Source organism: Gymnoscopelus braueri, assembly GCF_963280865.1.
Source record: "Gymnoscopelus braueri genome assembly, contig: SCAFFOLD_169, whole genome shotgun sequence".
Lineage (NCBI taxonomy): Eukaryota > Metazoa > Chordata > Actinopteri > Myctophiformes > Myctophidae > Gymnoscopelus > Gymnoscopelus braueri.
Window position 1 is genome coordinate 132,735 of NW_027660906.1, and position 12,775 is coordinate 145,509.

General features: G+C 43.2%; 1 protein-coding gene across 1 annotated transcript in view; it reads left to right on the plus strand.

Moving 5' to 3' along the window:
- The window catches only part of LOC308081069 (glutamate receptor 4-like), a gene marked incomplete at both ends in the record, with an annotated part of 96,032 nt that extends 95,261 nt beyond the window's left edge, over positions 1-771 (plus strand). The window contains one exon of the mRNA XM_080457469.1: positions 394-771. Within this exon, the coding sequence (XP_080313595.1) occupies positions 394-771 (378 nt within the window). The remainder of the gene's footprint in view (positions 1-393) is intronic.
- Positions 772-12,775: the final 12,004 nt, after the last annotated feature.

Below are 12,775 nucleotides of genomic sequence, written 5' to 3' on the forward strand. Positions count from 1 at the left end.
CCCCCCTTTTCTGTACAAACTCAATCACTCTGAGATGTGTTCAGTGAAGAGGAAAGCAATACAGAGATGAAACAGGGAAAGGGGAGGGGGGAGAGAGGAGAGGGGGAGACCAGAGGAGGGGGGAGAGGAGAGGAGGGGAGAGGAGGGGAGGGGAGGGGAGAGGAGAGGAGAGGAGAGGAGAGGAGAGTGACTGCATGGCTGTCTTAAAGCAGACTGAAATCAAAGTAAAACATAGTGTGGAAACACGAGACTAGACCCTGACAAAGGGCAGTGGCTCAGGAGGTAGAGCGGCCGTTTGGGAACCGGAAAGGTTCCCAGTTCCATCCCTGTGTTTTCTTTGCATTTCAAATAAACTAAACCAAACCAAAAATTGATCATCGTTTCTCTTTCCAGAAAGCGGAAATCGCTGTGGCCCCGCTGACAATCACGCTGGTCCGGGAGGAGGTGATCGACTTCTCCAAGCCCTTCATGTCGCTCGGCATCTCCATCATGATCAAGAAGCCCCAGAAGTCCAAGCCGGGCGTCTTCTCCTTCCTGGACCCGCTGGCCTACGAGATCTGGATGTGCATCGTGTTCGCCTACATCGGGGTGAGCGTGGTGCTCTTCCTGGTCAGCCGCTTCAGCCCGTACGAGTGGCACACCGAGGAGCCCGAGGAGGGCACCGACGGTCCGCCCAGCGACCAGCCCCCCAACGAGTTCGGCATCTTCAACTCCCTCTGGTTCTCCCTGGGCGCCTTCATGCAGCAGGGCTGTGACATCTCACCACGGTGAGAGACACGCCGGAAATGCACACATGCATGCATACACGCACGTTTTAGTATTTTCATAAAAGTGTGTTTCTCAACCCGTGGATTGCGACCCAGAAATTGATGGGATCAAAAAGAAAGATAAAAACAAAAACAAAAGATGATGTTTCTATTTTATATAATTAATTTGACCTATCAGTGCAAGATGTAGGTCCAAGTGCGAGACTGGTTGAGGACCACCATAGATTATTATTTTTAGCCTTTGAATTCGTTATTGAAGTATCTGAATAAGTCTTATAAGTATCTCTAGTCTTTAAATAAGTCTCCAGTCTCTGAATAAGTATCTCTAGTCTTTGAATAAGTCTTTAGTCTCTGAATAAGACTTTCTAGCCTTTAATAAGTCTTTAGTCTTTCAATAAGTTGTTCTAGTCTTTGAATAATAAGTCTTTAGTGTTTGAATAAGTATTTCTAGTGTTTGAATAAGTCTTTGTAGTGTTTGAATAAGTATGTCTAGTGTTTGAATAAGTCTTTGTAGTGTTTGAATAAGTCTTTGGTCTTTCAATAAGTTGTTTTAGTCTTTGAATAATAAGTCTTTAGTCTTTGCATAAGTATTTCTAGTCTCTGAATAAGTCTTTAGTCTTTGAATAAGTCTTTAGTCTCTGAATAAGTCTTTACTCTCTGAATAAGTCTTTAGTCTCTGAATAAGTCTTTAGTCTCTGAATAAGTCTTTAGTCTCTGAATAAGTCTTTAGTCTCTGAATAAGTCTTTAGTCTTTGAATAAGTATTTAGTCTATGAATAAGTCTTTAGTCTCTGAATAAGTCTTTAGTCTCTGAATAAGTATTTAGTCTCTGAATAAGTCTTTAGTCTCTGAATAAGTTGTTCCAGTCATTACGTCTCTCTAGTATTTATACACGTATCTCTAGTAATGTGTTTATATAAGTATGTAGTCTGTATAAGTCTTCCTATTGTTGGTAAAAGATGCAGGACGTGTGAAGTTGTGTCCAACTCCATGTCATTGCCATGGCGACTCTCCGTATTGGCTTTGAATGGGATCGTTGCTGGCAGTCAACACCTGAAACAGGATCATGATGTTCATAAGGTTCATGTCTGCTCCACTGGCTACTAAAAGACCTGAAGCAGGATTATGATGTTCATAAGGTTCATGTTCATAAGGTTAATGTTCATAAGGTTCATGTCTGCTCCACTGGCTACTAAAAGGAAAACCTGGCTGATGTCCATCCTAAAACCCATTGTTCTGATTTGAGGAGATCAATAACATAGTGTGGCAAGCAAAATGTTGACGTTGCAAAATGTTAACGTCACACAAAATGCCAGGAACATACAGAGGTGTTAAAGTCAGGTTGAAAATATGCCAAGTTGTCCTTTTAATTGCTTGAGCAGTTTCTTGTGTGACTTCTATTCAATGCTTGACCAAGTAAATCGATGAAGAAACATGCTCACTGAATCCCATTTAAAATGTGTCTTTGAATGGGGGCGACGGAAATATGCAGCTACCGTGTAAGATACAGTTTATAAAGTATCATGTCGAATTAAGGTATACTTTTAGTTGAAATATTTTATGGTATTGTTTAAGGTTTATGTTTAACTTATCGTTTTGGTTTTAGACATTATTAAAGGTCTTCAAACACCGGGGGCATAATACTTTTGTGCGATGAATTCACTCAACAAAAAAAACAAAATTAACACAAATACTGACCAAGCGACACAATTGTTATTTCCGTATGGTTCATTCCGTACGCCTCTGGTGGGTAAAGACCTTTAGATTGAGGGGTTTCTAGTATATAGTAATTGTCGTAGCGTAACAGCTATAATGTCTCATCAGGGTAAGCTCATGCAGTGTGTCATACTGTATGTGTACATGCTTGCATTTGTGTGTATGTACGTGGGTCTGTGTGTGTGTGTGTGTGTGTGTGTGCGTGTGTGCGTGCGTGTGTTTGTGTGTGAGTGTGCTGGCATTGATGTGTTTGCTTCCTGTCTCCTCTGCCCATGCAGGCGTGTGGTTGTTCAGTGTGTCTCTGCTTTCAAAGAGACTCTGACTGGCTGCTCCATTGTCTGTCCGCTTCAGACGTGTGTTCTCTGTCTCACCGTACCGTTACTCTACTGCGCTCTGTGTTGCGTCATGTCTTCATGTTCAGCCGTGTGTGTACAGCAGCCTCCAGATCCACTTTTAAGGGGCTGTGTCCACAGATGCATTTTGTTGATGTCTTTTTTTCCTGAGCATTTATTTTCCTGAGTATGTTTTGAATTGTTTTCCAGTTGTAATGCTCTGCTGGAAACGGGCGCTGAGCAGAACGTTCTGCATGTTCACGTCTGGACGCCCACGGTTGAAATATTTTTGTCAACTCGAAAAAAAAAAACTCCACACTGATGGACACACGGCTGTCAATGTGTACCCATAATATCCGCTCTATGAGCTCACAACACAAGGTGGCCGTGTTGTGAGCTCACAGATCGGTGTCTTCGGTCCACAACGCTGTCTGTCATACAGTGGTTCATACATTGGTCATTAGCCTCCATATTATAGACACAGTTTGTCCCATGGTCTGAAAACCGGCTTTGGTTTTGGTCAGAACATTCTCCAAGTTCTACTCATTTTACTGTTCCCTGTTTCTCCTCCCCTCCTCCCTTTGTTCGGTTCAAGATCCCCCACAGTGATCATGTCATTGGCGTACCTCGGTACACGGTTGGAGAATTAGGACTCATGTGGTGCCATCACGTCTTGCCACGCTCCTCACCAGCCAATAGAAGGGCTGGACGTCTTTGCTGTTCAGTCAAAGATCAGGCTTCTTGTCCGTCATCCAATCAAAGAGCAGGCTTATTGTCCCATCATCCAATCAAAGATCAGGCTTCTTGTCCGTCATCCAATCAAAGAGCAGGCTTCTTGTCCCAACATCCAATCAAAGAGCAGGCTTCTTGTCCCCTCATCCAATCAAAGAGCAGGCTTGTTGTCCGTCATCCAATCAAAGAGCAGGCTTGTTGTCCCTCATCCAATCAAAGAGCAGGCTTGTTGTCCGTCATCCAATGAAAGAGCAGGCTTGTTGTCCGTCATCCAATCAAATAGCAGGCTTGCTGTTTGTCATCCAATTTAAGATCGTTGTCTGTCATTCAATCAAATAGCAGGCTTCCTGTTTGTTTATAAAGTTGCCTATAAATTGTTTAATGCATGAAGTCCTTAACCACTTAAACCCTTAATGCTTGGTTGTATTAGACCGTCCCTTGTTTCTCTCTACACCAGATCTCTTATCATCTTTTCCCTCAGCACAGACCCCAGGGTTCATGTGGTTAATGGCTTTTCAAATTCACCCGTTTTCTCCCGAGGTTTCCTTTTTTAACGTAATAATTCCGGTGTACAGTAGGTGTACAGTAGGTGTACAGTAGGTGTACAGTGACTTTGACCAGTTTCACTTTCAAAACTTTTGCATCATGTATGTCACACAAACAGAATGCCATTGGTTTTGTTGATAAAACAAGTTTGTTCATATAGAGTCCTATCCACAAATCCACCATTTTAACTTGACCAAACCATTTATCCACAATCCACACGATCAAAACCATTGGTGTTGTGTGTCACATTCTGTCTGTGTGACATGCATGATGCAAAGGTTTTGAAAGAGAAACTGGTCAAAGTCACTGGCCTCCTACTGTATCACTCAATCTAGTTTTAATGCGATTCTAGATGAATCCTAGCTCTTCTATGTGCCTTAAGCCCTTATGGATCATATATATTGTATATATTTTATATCTTATACATCTTATACATCTTATACATCTTATACATCTTATACATCTTATACATCTTATATATCTTATGGATCATTTAGTTGTGTAAGATTATTATCAGAATGAAAGGAGCACCAAACCCAGCCTGTATGTTTCAGCGCCTCCCCTCCACACAGCTAGAGGGCAGCAAAGACAAGACGGAGGATTATAAGCACCGCGTCTCACGTAAGCAACCTATATATAGAGTCCACGCGTTGGTTTCATACGATACGACATCTAGAATGTTTTGAGATGGATGAAGAGCTGCTACTTCTAATCTTCGCAAAAACTGTTGTTATTTGCGGCGCGCTATCACGCACCGCAAATAACTCTCCGGCACACAACTAAACATAACTCAGGCTTTTTGCTGTTATGTAACACACACACACACACACACACACACACACACACACACACACACACACACACACACACACACACACACACTCTGTGTGTGTGCAGGTGATAAGCACATTGGAGACACGACACAAGGACGTCACAGAGAGGTCTGGGGTCCAGGGGTGGCGGCTATTTTCGCTATCTGCTATTTTGAAAGGATTCTTTATGAATTTTACACATTTGAAAACGTGGGACATTCTGCATAATGACTACTCTTACTTTGGATATTTTAAGTACATTTTGATACCAATACTTTTGTACTTTTACTCAAGTACATTTTTAATTCCAATCACAGACTGCATGATGGAGACAATGTTGGACACACAAGTGGCGGTTGAGATGGCAATGGAGTTATTTTCTCTCTCTCTCTCTCTCTCGCACGCCAGTAAATGAAATCTGACACCACTGTACTCTGCCGTGTGTCACACACACACACACACACACACACACACACACACACACACACACACACACACACACACACACACACACACACACACACACACACACACTCTCTCTCTCTCTCTCTCTCTCTCTCTCTCTCTCTCTCTCTCTCTCTCTCTCTCTCTCTCTCTCTCTCTCTCTCTCTCTCTCTCTCTCTCTCTCTCTCTCTCAATAAGCTCTAATATCCCCTCAGCTCCCTCAAGGCAAAAACAAATCCCATAATAATTAATGCAGTGATTAATATCCAGGTCTCCATGGAAACAGGGAGAGGATGGAGCGGTGACATGGGACTGTGTGTTTAATTGACTACAAAGTCCCAGTTGAACTACAAGTCCCAGATGAGTTGCGATTAGCTGCAGTACTGCTCAATCTGCACTTCCTGGAAAACAAATGTCCTGGAACACTGGAATGTGCGTAGAGAAGAAAACTAAGTACATGTAATCAAGTACTGTACTTATGTACAAGTGTGAGGTACTTAAATACATCTAATCAAGTACTGTACTTAAGTACAAGTGTGAGGTACTTAAGTACATGTAATCAAGTACTGTACTTAAGTACAAGTGTGAGGGACTTGTACTGTACTTGAGGATGTCTAATTTGTCAGTACTTCACACGTCTACTCCACTACATCTCAGAGGCAAATATCACATCAGAGGAAGCGCTCTGCCACCAAACTGAAACGATGACAGCTCTGTACCCGACTTACATCATCACAACAAACCTCAGCTGTGTGTGTGTGTGTGTGTGTGTGTGTGTGTGTGTGTGTGTGTGTGTGTGTGTGTGTGTGTGTGTGTGTGTGTGTGTGTGTGTGTGTGTGTGTGTGTGTGTGTGTGTGTGTGTGTGTGTGTGTGTGTCACATTCCTGTTAATCTCTCAAGAACAGATTCTGCTCTGCGTTGGAATCTGTCGTGAAGGTTCGTCATAACATGTACACACTGGGCTACAAGTGGGCGTGCCTTCAGATCAGGAAGCAGGCCGCGCTTTACCCAATCAAATGTAGTGGGCGGGATTCACGTGTCCGTCGATCTTTCCCCCTCGAAACCAACCGAAACTAATTTAACAATAGCGTCCGCGGAGCAGACAAAACCACGGAAAGATATTCACATTTTAACTTACTCTTTCATCATAGAAACAAGTGGGCTTATAACCAAAACCATCCATGTTCTCTGGGAGAAGTGGTGTTAGTGTTCCCTGTAGAAATATTGTTAGTGGGAATGAAAACATAGTGGCACCACCGGAAGTGAAAGCTGAAGGCAGACCAAAACCCTGGTTTCCTTTGCGCACTGGTGCTACGTCGCCATTGTCCCAGAGCCAGTGAGAGATAGTACAAACAGCAGAGGGCGCTGTTTTTCATTCTCACTGGCTCTGGGTTCCCAGATTGCATTCCTGTAGATCAGGGGCCTCGAACGTTTTTCAAGGACCCCCTAGCTGAGAGAGAGATGAAGCAGGGACCCCCTCTACATATTTAATATATATATAGTATTTTTTACTTGGTCTGCTCTTTTTTCCCTCTACACCTTTATCTCTTTGTCAAAAAATAGCAGATCTACAGCGCGAGGCGTTGTGAGCTTGTAGATCTGCTATTTTTTGGCTAATGTTCCCCTCAGAATAGGGATTCTAGGGTTCAAGTGGTTAACACATTGAGTGCCAAAAACGGTCCGGACCGTTTTTCATAATCCAAACGAGGAATTTTGTGACTACTTGAAAAAGGTTCAAAAATGGTTAAAAACCCTGGCACTCAATGTGTTAATGTAAAACAAAACAAAAACAAACATTTGACGGACCCCCCGTCGTAACTCTGAGGACCCCCTAGGGGTCCTGGACCCCCTGTTGAAGACCCCTTGCTGTAGAGGATGTGTTTTTTTCTAGCGGTTGGAGATCAGCTCAGCGCGGCTGACAAACAGCAGGCTGTAGAGACAGACTGTAGAGACAGGCTGTAGAGACAGGCTGTAGAGACAGACTGTAGAGACAGGCTGTAGAGACAGGCTGTAGAGACAGGCTGTAGAGACAGACTGTAGAGACAGACTGTAGAGACAGGCTGTAGAGACAGACTGTAGAGACAGGCTGTAGAGACAGACTGTAGAGACAGGCTGTAGAGACAGGCTGTAGAGACAGGCTGTAGAGACAGGCTGTTTAGAGACAGACTGTAGAGACAGGCTGTAGAGACAGGCTGTAGAGACAGGCTGTAGAGACAGGCTGTAGAGACAGGCTGTAGAGACAGGCTGTTTAGAGACAGACTGTAGAGACAGGCTGTAGAGAGACAGGCTGTAGAGACAGACTGTAGAGACAGGCTGTAGAGACAGGCTGTAGAGAGACAGGCTGTAGAGACAGGCTGTAGAGACAGGCTGTAGAGACAGATGGAGCTCAGAGCCAGACGGAGGGTTTAGTTTAGGAGAAGCATTACTAATAAAACATTAGAATAGAACCAGGAGAGCAGACACACCACATCCGAGGGGAAAGACGTCCATGCAGGTTTCTTCCTATAAAAGAACATAGTATGTCATGTGTAGTGGTGGGCCATTTGCCTATAGATGGATAGTAGAGTTCTCAAATTTCTGCCCTGACCCCACTTTTTCGGGCCGGGACGAAAATGTATGCCAATTAGTAAGGACGAGCCGGGCCTCGGGCTCCATGAAAAGAAGAAAAATTTGTATTATTATTATTTTTGTAATAATAATACAACATATAATTCTGTTCTGTCTGTTTGTGTATATATTTATCATGCAGGCAGCGCTGACTGGCGTTTCACTTTTACTCTGTGACTGCAGTGGAGGGAGGCTCAGCCTCAGACAGTCAGGCAGCAGAGAAGTGAGTGAGAGGTTGTTGCTACGCGCATCAAATAGCCGTTCAATCTACAAGCCCACTGACGCCTACAATGCATCACCATCTGACACGTTTTAGAATCAGACAGTAGGCGGAGGATGATGCAATGGAGGGGGGGGGGGGGGGGCGTGTAAGCTAGACTCGCTGCCTGTCAGACACAGCGGCTCAAATGTCTTTCAGGGGGAGAGGAGAGAGTAGAGAGAGGCAGAGTAAGGTGTGAAGGTGAGGATTTAACTTCAGAACTTTGCATGTTTTGTATTAACATTTCTATTGGACATGTGAAGTTGCCATTCCGGCAACTAATAAATCCGTTCTCTCACACTCACTCTCTGCTATAATTTTAGCCACTGGCGCAGCCTACTGGCAATCATTGTTTTCCCTGGCTATCTTGGGCCTACAATAAATGTTCGGGCCCATTGAGAACTCTAAGAGACAGACAGACAGACAGACAGTCTATTGTAAGTTGAGGTATATTTCCCACTGCAGACAACCCATATATTCTTCCACTGCCTTAAAGGCTCTATTGAGTTGCCAACAACGCCATATTGTAGATAAGTTTGTTGTTCCAGAGATGAGAATGAATGGTTGTAGAATGAATGGAGTCATCACTAGTCAGTGAGGTATCTTTGCATCCGATTTATTGCATAAGTACAAACAGCTTCCTATGGGGACCCTGAGGTCCCCACCACACCACACAACAGCCTGCCGGCTGCTGAGTCACACACAGAGATAGCCACACTTTGGCACAGTCTATATAGCACTGAATAGGTGGGTGGGGGTCAGCCTCCAAAAGTTAGACCCCACGCAGACAAACAATAGATCACCCTCTGAGTTCCCTGATTCAATTTGCACCTGTATGAAGCAGGAAAGGGGGAAGGGAGACACATGCATAGAACCCAGGTAAACAACAAAAGGCAAAGCTAAGTGTATGTACCCCACCCGGCCCAGACCAACAGTCACCTCTTGAATCCACTCTTGTGTCTGACTGTAGGCTACTTGTAGACTTGTGAAGTTAAATAATGCTAACAAATGTGGATGTTATGTTATTAAATATACTACAAAGTCACTCCGGATAAAGAGCGTCTGCCTAAATGCCTACATTTAAAATAGATTTAGTCACAAGATGGAAAACAACGGATTGCTTTTAGCTATTGATTAAATATAAAGATGTCTCATTAGCTGGTTATACAGGGCAATAGAGGCAGGCAGGCAAGATATATCCCCACTTTTTCCCCTGATATAGAAACATCCCAGACCACACCGGAGGTCACAAGGACCACCGTGTGCCCTCCCTGTCCCTCCCCGTCCCTCCCAGTTCACTCCATCCAGGGTTCTGCTGTCAGCTCGCATTACGCTAAACGATGCAGCTAATCAGCGCTGCGTGCTGCGCTGTGCCCCGGCCTCTGTTATTATCAACAAAATGCTGAACGCTAATCAGCTCTAATCGACGCAAATAAATGCTAATTCACTTCCAAGATGTGTTGTATTCTAAACTAACCTCATTAAGCACTTAAGCCCTGTGTTCACACTGCGTCGCACGGTGGTGTGTACGTGTAGCGCGGCGGAAACAGTCGATCGACAAGCCGGCAAGGCGGCCGGGATGCGGAATGTTTCGCGAGCTTGTAGATTTCCTGTTGTCAAAAATAAATGTGTTAAAGGATCTACACCATGAATTTAAAAAAATATATTTAATATCTAATATCATATTGTTTATGTCCCTCAAACGTTTTTCAAAAGGTTTGAGCCTAAATCAAGCCTCAGATATACTCATTCCAACTAACCTCTCTCTGGCTTATAAAGCACTTTCACCTGCAATACCACATTGTCCTGATTTGCCACGTGGCGCTATTGAGCCAGTTTGTATGCATGTTATCTCCTGGTTCTGTGTGGAAAAAGTAAAAGAAAAAAAAGAAAAAAGAAAAGAAAAAAAAAAAAAAAAGTTGGAACTGAAAAAGGGAGGGATTGTACCTCTAGTGACGTCACTTTCGGGACCAAATCAGTTTGGTCAGTTTTGAGACAATTTACATAAAACCCCAGATATGGGGCACAGAGTGCTCAAACTGGGGTATTTTTGGGGATAGAAGAGAGGTAGGGGAGACCAAAAAAACACAAAAAAGAAGAAAAAGTAAAAATTCATGGTGTAGTCCCTTTAGATAGTATTACTTATTAAACTTTGTGGATGATACTCAACTAGGTTGGTATGTTTACAGTCTAGTGCACTTAGCCTGGTTCCATCGACCATAGACCCCGCCCACTCTCTGAGTGGCCCGCCTCTTGGTCCGGTGCTGAAATGTGAGCCTATAGGATATCTTCCATGCAAAAAGTACCGTCCAATGAGAGTCGGAGGTGGGGGTGGGTCTTACGACAAGCCGAATCAGTGAATATCTGCTAAAACAAGCTGTGCGATGACGTCAGATCAGTGGTGGAAAGTAACTAAGTACATTTACTTAAGTACTGTACTTAAGTACAATTCTGAGGTATTTGTACTTTACTTGAGTATTTCCAATTTCCAATACTTTTACTTCTACTCCACTACATCTCGGAGGCAAATATTGTACTTTTACTCCACTACAATTATTTGAAAACTTTAGTTACTAGTTACTTTTCAGATATAAATTATTACATTATAAAACATACATCAACCACTTTAGCCCTATTTTATACATAGGCTATTTGAAAATAGCAGATCTACAAGCTCACAACGCGTCGCATCGCGACGCGTTGTGAGCTTGTAGATCGGCTATTTTCAAATATTTAGTACTTTTACTTTTGGTACTTTAAGTACATTTTGATGCCAATACTTTTGTACTTTTACTCAAGTATTTTTATTATTCTGGACTTTTACTTGTAACAAAGTATTTTTATATTGCAGTATTGGTACTTTTACTTAAGTAAAGAATTTGAGTACTTTTTCCACCACTGATCTCTTGTGATTGGTTTAGGGAAATTCGAATCCCCTCCCCCTTGTAATCGCCGACACTGCAGCCAATGTCAGACTGAAGCTCCACACAGCCTCAGGCTGATCATCAGGCTAGTGCTTACTGCACAGCAAATGTGTGCTTACTGTACAGACAGAACACATCAAATGGTTCAGGCCGGTCTGGGGGATCGAACCAGCAACCTTTCGTGCCGCAAACACGCTCCTCGAACCTTTTAGGCCAGGGGTCTTCAACAGGGGGTCCGGGGACCCCTAGGGGGTCCTCAGAGCTACTACAGGGGGTCCGCCAAATCTTTGTGTCATATGTTTTTTTTTTCCTTCACATTAACCACTTTGAACCCTAGCATCCCTTTTCTGAGGAGAACTTTAGCCAAAAATAGCTGATCTACAAGCTCGCTCACAACGCCTGGCGTTGTGAGCTTGTAGATCGGCTATTTTTGGCAAAGATGACTTTATTAGTCAGAAATATAAACAGCATGTGGTACAGTAAGACATTAAAGGAGTAGTTCACCCCAAAAAAACACGTATTTTTTTTTCTATCAATTAGGCTACACACTCCATGAAGCCTTGACTTCATGCAGAATGTTTCGTTTTTGTCGCATTCCAAAGCCAATACTTTGATGACCGGCGAGGAGAATTGAGTCTCCTACTGTTCAGCGTGCTTCACACAAAGCAATAAACACATTAAAGACATTTGAATACAGTTAAACCGTTTGTTTTGAAGACTCAAAAGAATAGAAAATGAGAATCAGTTAAACTTATAAAGAGAATACATGAATCAAAAAAGAATAAAAAAACATCACTAAATGACACTACATGACATTAAATGACACTAAATGACACTAAATGACAGAGGCAAACGGAGAGTTGGTAGCAGAGCTGCAGTTATTTTTTTTCTGGAGGTTTGTTCCATGTATGTGGTGCATAAAATAAGAAACGGAACGCTTCTTCTCCACGCTTTGGCTCTGATTGTGGGTTTCAGAAAGCAGACGAGTCCCAGATTAGATTTCCCACCTGCCCACAGAAGCACGGCGTCAGTTCAGATGGGAAATCAAACATTATTATCTCAGCCTCTCCTCTGTCTGGAACCATCCCCGTTTCTCTCACTCTACCATCCATTAAAATGTCTGGAATCATCCCTGTTTCTCTCACTCTACCATCTATTAAAATGTCTGGAATCATCCCCGTCTCACTCTACCATCTATTAAAATGTCTGGAATCATCCCCGTCTCACTCTACCATCTATTAAAATGTCTGGAATCATCCCCGTCTCACTCTACCATCTATTAAAATGTCTGGAATCATCCCTGTTTCTCTCACTCTACCATCCATTAAAATGTCTGGAATCATCCCTGTTTCTCTCACTCTACCATCTATTAAAATGTCTGGAATCATCCCCGTCACGCCACAAAAATCATCGGGATGATTTTTTGTCATCCCTGATGACATCATTTCATCGTGACTCCCCGTTCGCTTGTTATAGGCTGTTGATAATAGCATGTCTCACCAAAAATGCATAGTAACACACAGGAGGTGAGATACAGTCGTTTTCCCAAAGACGTTAACCAGGAAGTGAATGGAGGGGTAAATCTTGAGCTCACGTGATCTCCTAGATGTCTGTGTGACTGAGCCTCAAATGGTGGCT